Below are 6,141 nucleotides of genomic sequence, written 5' to 3' on the forward strand. Positions count from 1 at the left end.
TGGGAATGGCAGGAAATAATGCTTACCAATAAAATGTAGCTCCTTCTCTTCCGGTTTTAAGAAGTTTCTTCTGGATAGAGATCCAATTTTGAGTTCACACATCAGTGCAGTTTCTCCCCTTTCAAGGGGCCTTCCCAGTTTGGCATCTGAGTCCAGGAGGCATGCTTATGTCCCTGGTGGAGTGGGATTACCTGTCTGTTCTCGTGCTTTCCCTGCTGACTCTATTACTACTCTGTGATCAATTTCCAATGGGGTTTTATGCTGGTATTGTTTGTTTTGACAATCCTGCTTTTTATGAAGGTCCCACGAAACCCAGAATATCCCTGAGAAAGTGAATGAACACCCTAAGGATGACAAAGGACCCCTGGGCAAGTTGAAGTGGGTGAGGCAGGATGAGGTGAATGACCAGACATGAGGGACACCCTGTCATGGTTGTTCGTGGGATGCTCCCAAAAAGCCACGGCACAGACTCAGTGGTTTGGATGTGCCTGGCCAGGGACACTAAATCTTAGGTAGTGACTCAAGAAGGTTGTTCATGGCGCCAGTGACCAGAGGTGTCCCCCGCAGTGGCTTCTGAACTGTATTATTCCTGTGGTGTACTCTCAGCTGTGCTCGCCCTCACCAGCCTTCTATAGTTCCTGTCCGATTGCCAAATTGGCCACTCTGTGAGCTCCCGCTGCTCTGTCTCTTTAAATTAGCCAGAGTAGGGGTGTCTGGGTGGCTCAGTCAGGTGAGCAGTTAAGTGTCTGACTTTGGCTAGAGTTATGATCTCCCAGTTTGTGGGTTCAAGCCCCCTGTCGGGCTCTGTGCTGACAGCTCAGGGCCTGGAGCCTGCTTTGGATTTTGTGTCTCCCTCTCTCTCTGCCCCTCCGCCACTCATGCTCTGTCTCTCTCTCTCTCTCTCAAAAAATAAACATTAAAAATAAATAAATTAGCCAGAGTGAGCTTTTGAATTTTGCAATGAGGAATCCTCGTGGCTCTAAGCTCTTTTAGGAAATGTAAGGAGAACAGGTTTGTTGGGAGACAGTTCTCCATGGGTCTTTTGCATTTCTGCCTGTGTCACAAATAGAGGCACGGACTTTTCAAGGATGTTTATATAGTGAACAACCTTTGGAAGATAGTGACCGTGTCTCTCTCTGGAGCAGAGAGCAGGTTTGCTTGCTGCCCATTAGAAAAGACTTGTGTTCCAGGGCCCCTGGGAGGCTCAGTTGGTTAAGCGCCTGACTCTTGATTTCAGCTCAGGTGATGAACTCTTGGTTGTGAGACTGAGACCCGTGTCAGGCTCCCGTGGAGCCTACTTAAGATTCTCTGTCTCCCTCTGCCCCTTTCTCCCTCAAAAAAAGTTAATAAAAAGATTTGTGTTCCTAAGCTCAGAGTTTCTCTTGTAATGCAAGCCAGTGCACATGCAGGCATTCACTGACACCCATCCCTGTGACACCCATGTCAGCAAGAGGTGCTGACACACATATGCTGATGTTGCTGTGCCATGAGGAATCAAGTCCTTGTCTCTGACCCAGGAGCCTCGTGTTTTTTGGCACACCCATGACACTCGGGCAAGTTAACTCGTTAGCATTTGAGAGCAAAACTTCAGACCCTCCACAGTTCTTGACAGAATTGTCCCCATGTGACTAGGACATTCCTGGGAGCCGTTCTGTTCTCCTTGTCCTCCGTCCCACCCACCTGCCTCCACCAAACTGGGAGATGCCCGAGGGAGTGACCCCATTCTCCTCCACCCTCAGACTTGAAGGGAAACCAAATCATTCTTCCCCGTCAGACTGAGGCTCTCCAGAGCTGGGTTTGCATCCTCTGACCCCTCTGCATACTCCTGTCTCTGCCAACACATGCCGCTGTGAAGGCCAGGAAAACTCATTTCCAGGCTCCATGATTTTGTCCCCTCCCCCAGCTCCAGTTCTCACACACACCTACACCACATTCTGGAGCTACACACAGCTCTTGCCTGGGCCCTGCTTCCTACTGGACTTGGAGGCGTGTCCTCTGCTTCTTGGAGCTAAGGCAATGAGCTGGAAGTAAGTTGAGGGGGGAGCCAGAGTGAGGAAGGATAAAGACAGAAAAGGGAGGAGAGAACATAATGATACAAATAAACATAATGCTTTGAATGCTTTCTGTAGGCCAGGTAAAGTCTGGTACTGTGTGACTATCTCTGATTTACAGATGAAGAGACTGAGGGTCAGAGACAACATGCTGAAGGTCAGATAGATCTTACGCTTATGTGGTTGAGCTGGGATTTGAACCCAGCCTGCGGCAGGCCAAAGCCACTCCTTTCTCTCTTATAATGCCTTGCCAAGAGGGGAAGGTAGGGGACGCCAAGGTTTCAGTGCTCTTGGAGGCTCTAGAAAAGGCAGCTATTCCTTGGTGGGACCCTTTGGGCAGGTAAAATTCTAGCCCCACCCCCTGTGATCCAACAGAGGCCCTGGAGATCAAAGTTCTATGTGTCCTGGGACTTCCTTCTCATCCCAGTCCCTGATCAGGGGAAGAGGACAGCCCAGCCTTGGCAAGAATGGATAAGCATGGTGAGTGGGGCTGGAGGCAGGGTGGGGACTGAAGACAGGGCCATTGACTCCTGTTAAGTGTGGATGCAAACCCAGTGTGGACCAACTCACCCGTCACCATAGCAACACCAGAGTAGAAGTCCAGCCTTTTCTCAGTTACTTGTACAAGCCCTCTCCTCTCTCTTTCCTGAATATTCTCGACATCTGCTCCCTCATCTTCACCTGCTGTTTTCGGGAACTTTGTCTTCTCTGCCCGAACCACGGTGACGACGCCTAAGTGGGTCTCCCTTGTCCTGCAGAGAGGCCATCCTAAAACACAGCTCTGAGCATGTCCCTCCATCAGAATGTCCAGTGGCTCCACCCTGGAACGACAAAGTCCAAACTCCACAGCCTGTCACCCAAAGTCCCAACCTTCCTGTCTAACGTCGTTTCCTATTCCCATTTCAAAAAGTTCCAGCACCCCTTTCTGGCTGCGCGCTAAGTCTGGCCTTTTACGACCAAAAAGCTCCTTAGTGTGTTTTCCTAAAGAAAAGTGCAGTGGTCCCTGGCTTTCCAGCTTCAGCAACATCAAGAACTGGCAGAATCTTTGAAACAACTTTTTTGGGGAAAGATTTCAGAAGGCTTGGATGAAATTCAGAGGCCCCTCTGTTACCTACCTCGTCCCTGCCTGAGATGGTTGTGAAGAAGAAGGGGCACAATGTATGGAGAGTTTAGCACAGTGATTGCATACTGTGAGTCGTAATGAGTTGGTGCTCATTACATGTGAGCTGGAACACTAATTTTATCATTCTCCTTTGTCCCCAACCTCTTTAAACAGGACAGGCAGGGGTCAATTGCAATTTTCTTGACCTTTTCAGGGAAAACCATGGTTGTATCCTCCCTGCCCTCCTCCCCCTGCTTTTTGTTAGAAGTCTAGCTCCCCAGATCCAGCGGATAGCAGGGCACACGGTGGTGCCAGGGGAAGAGAGGGAGGCTGCTGAGTAGTGGACACCTCCCAGTAGAGGCCAGGTTACTTTCAATGCCCCCCACCCCCCGCACCGGGTGGGGGAACTTCCTGCCTGCCAAGACTACTGTGATGAGTTATGAAGTCTGTGCTCTCAACAAGGGAGGGACAGTGGTGGCTGAAATCCAGCTGGCAATTGGGGTCAAGCCCGGAAGGAGGCTTTTCCTAATTGGCTCACTCCCAGCACCACTCCTTTTCTTAACTGGCCTGTCCATGTTGTTGTTGTAGGTGGTGGTGCTGATGGTGTGTGTATATAGTGGGTTTTTTTTTTAATTTTTTTAACGTTTATTTATTTTTGAGACAGAGAGAGACAGAGCATGAACGGGGGAGGGTCAGAGAGAGGGAGACACAGAATCGGAAGCAGGCTCCAGGCTCCGAGCTGTCAGCACAGAGCCCGACGCGGGGCTCGAACTCACAGACCGTGAGATCATGACCTGAGCCGAAGTCGGCCGCTTAACCGACTGAGCCACCCAGGCGCCCCTATAGTGGGGTTTTTAGTCTGCCCAGAGGGGGCACTTTTTTCAATTATTTTCCTCATCACAGCTGGGCTTCCTTAAGGCAAGGCCCACTTTGAAGAAGGAAATCCTACCCAGAAAACAAAATCTAAACAACTCTCTAGAAAAGCTGCACTTCAATGTTTATTGACAGCCTACACAGAGATCAGTTCCCACCCTAGAGCCAATGAGAAGGAAGGTGGTGATGAGCCAGCACAGCCTCTGGGTTCGGGTTCGGGTTCGCAGCCCTCGTTGCTGCGCCTTGATGATTGCCTCCCAGCAAGCCCTGGGCTGGGCACTTTACAGAGATGCGACCTGATACCTGCCTCACGATGGGCACCGCTTTTGACAGATGGGGACACAGAGCTTGACATGACTTGCCCCGAATCCTCAGCAAGGAGGAGTAGAAACCTAGGAAATGGCGGGGGGTGGGGGGACAGCCCTGCAGGCCTTGTCTCGCCCGGGAAAATCCTGCACACTCCGTAACACTCTCTTCGAAATCCTACTAGCTTGGTGCGTCTCGTGCACACCGTCCTTCAGGCGCCTTTTTGGGGGGTCGGGTTGTGGACAACAGTCAGGGTACCCGGCTCTTCCCCGGGGACAGCGGGCCCGCGCTGACCTCCTCCCTCTCGCAGGAGTGAAGACTCCCTTGTGGAAGAAGGAACTGGTAGAGCCGCAGGCCAGAGAGGCTGCGGCGGCGGAGGAAGAGGAGGAGGAGGGGTTGGAGGAAGAGGAGGACGACGACGACGACGAGGAGAGGCCGCGGGAGCAGACGGCGGCCGAGGGCGAGGCGCAGTGCCGGGAGGCGGAGGGCGGCGAGGGTCGTGAGCGGGGCTCCGTGTCCTACTGCCCGCTGCGCCAGGAGTCCAGCACCCAGCAGGTGGCGCTGCTGCGGCGCGCGGACAGCGGCTTCTGGGGCTGGCTCAGCCCCTTCGTGCTGCTCGGCGGCCTGGCGGCTCCGGCGGACAGGTGAGGGCGCGTCCTGGCCGGGGCGGGCCGCACGCGCGAAGCCGCGGTGGGCGGGGACCGCGCGGGGCACTGAGCGTCCCGGGCCCCGCGCAGGAAGCGGAGCCTCCAGGAGCCGCCGTGCGTGCTAGAGACGCGGCGCCGGCCGCCGCGCGCCGGGGGCTGTGCGCGCTGCGAGATCCTTTTCTGCAAGAAGTGCAGGAACCTGCACAGCCACCCGGCCTACGTGGCGCACTGCCTTCTGGAACACCCGGATCTGCGTGAGGCGCGGGCTTCGGGGGGCGCGGGGGCCGCCGGGGGCCCCTGAGCGCCCCCACTGCCAGCCTTTGTGCCCTCCGTCCTCGCCTGACCCCAGCCTCCCCGCCACCTTCTCTCCTCTGACACGGGGCGTTCTCCAGCACATTCCACAGAACAGCCCCTTCCCAGAGCCGCCCTGTCCGGAGCGCCTCCTCTGAGCCGGCGAGTGGGCCCACCTGTCACCGAGCGTCCACCCAAGGCTGAGCCCAGCATCACCTGGAGCTCCATGCCTCCGTTAGCGCCTCCCGAGGGCTTCCGCCCCGGGGGGCACACAGTGCCTACCGCCCACATGACTCACGCCCCCTGGCACAGCCTCACATTCATCTCTTGGGTATTTCAGGTCCGTCTGACCCAGTGGGCAGAGGCATTGCCTAGAGAAACTAACCCCTGGGTTCCCTCACCGCTGAGAAACCTGCCCCTGCCCCTCATTCAATAAAGCCTCTAATCAAAGTGTCAGTGCCTTGAGGTGGGGGCCAGGCGGCTCCCTTGAGGGTGATAAAGACCCTCATTTCCCCTCCCCAGGGTTCAAGCCAGAGGGAAAAGGGCAGGCCAAGAGCCTCCTCCCTCTATCCCCGCCAGGACTGGGCGGAACAAAGCACTTGCATCCAAGGGCAGTCAAAGGCCATTTCCCCCCACTGCACAGAGAAGAAAATGAAGGCGCAGGGCCAGAAATGCCCGTGGGGAGCTGAGGGCTGAATCTGGCCAGATCTTTCTCCCCTTCTGCTGGAAGCCTGGTCTTGCCAAGGTCAATGTGTGTGCAAATGAGGCACTGGCAGGTGTGGAGGGGGGAGGACAAGAGACAAGATGCTAAGACAGAGACTGCCTGAGGCAGAAGACAGAGAGGCTGGGGAGCTGGTTCCTTCTCCAGGAA

The 6,141-nt window shown here is 54.9% G+C and overlaps 1 protein-coding gene across 1 annotated transcript; it reads left to right on the forward strand.

The window, feature by feature from the left end:
* Nucleotides 1-2,518: 2,518 nt before the first annotated feature.
* Nucleotides 2,519-5,280, forward strand: CE1H17orf50 (chromosome E1 C17orf50 homolog). The gene is made up of 3 exons (XM_030295948.1): nt 2,519-2,531; nt 4,643-4,976; nt 5,070-5,280. The coding sequence occupies exons 1-3, from the start codon at nt 2,519-2,521 to the stop codon at nt 5,278-5,280; spliced, it is 558 nt and encodes a 185-aa protein (XP_030151808.1).
* The last annotated feature ends 861 nt before the right edge of the window (nt 5,281-6,141 follow it).

The sequence above is a fragment of the Lynx canadensis genome, chromosome E1, assembly GCF_007474595.2.
Source record: "Lynx canadensis isolate LIC74 chromosome E1, mLynCan4.pri.v2, whole genome shotgun sequence".
Classification (NCBI taxonomy): Eukaryota; Metazoa; Chordata; class Mammalia; order Carnivora; family Felidae; genus Lynx; species Lynx canadensis.

Coding starts and splice junctions, on each gene's coding strand:
- CE1H17orf50 (XM_030295948.1), top strand. Junction 4,977..5,069: donor CTGGCGGCTCCGGCGGACAG/GTGAGGGCGCGT, acceptor GGCCCCGCGCAG/GAAGCGGAGCCTCCAGGAGC.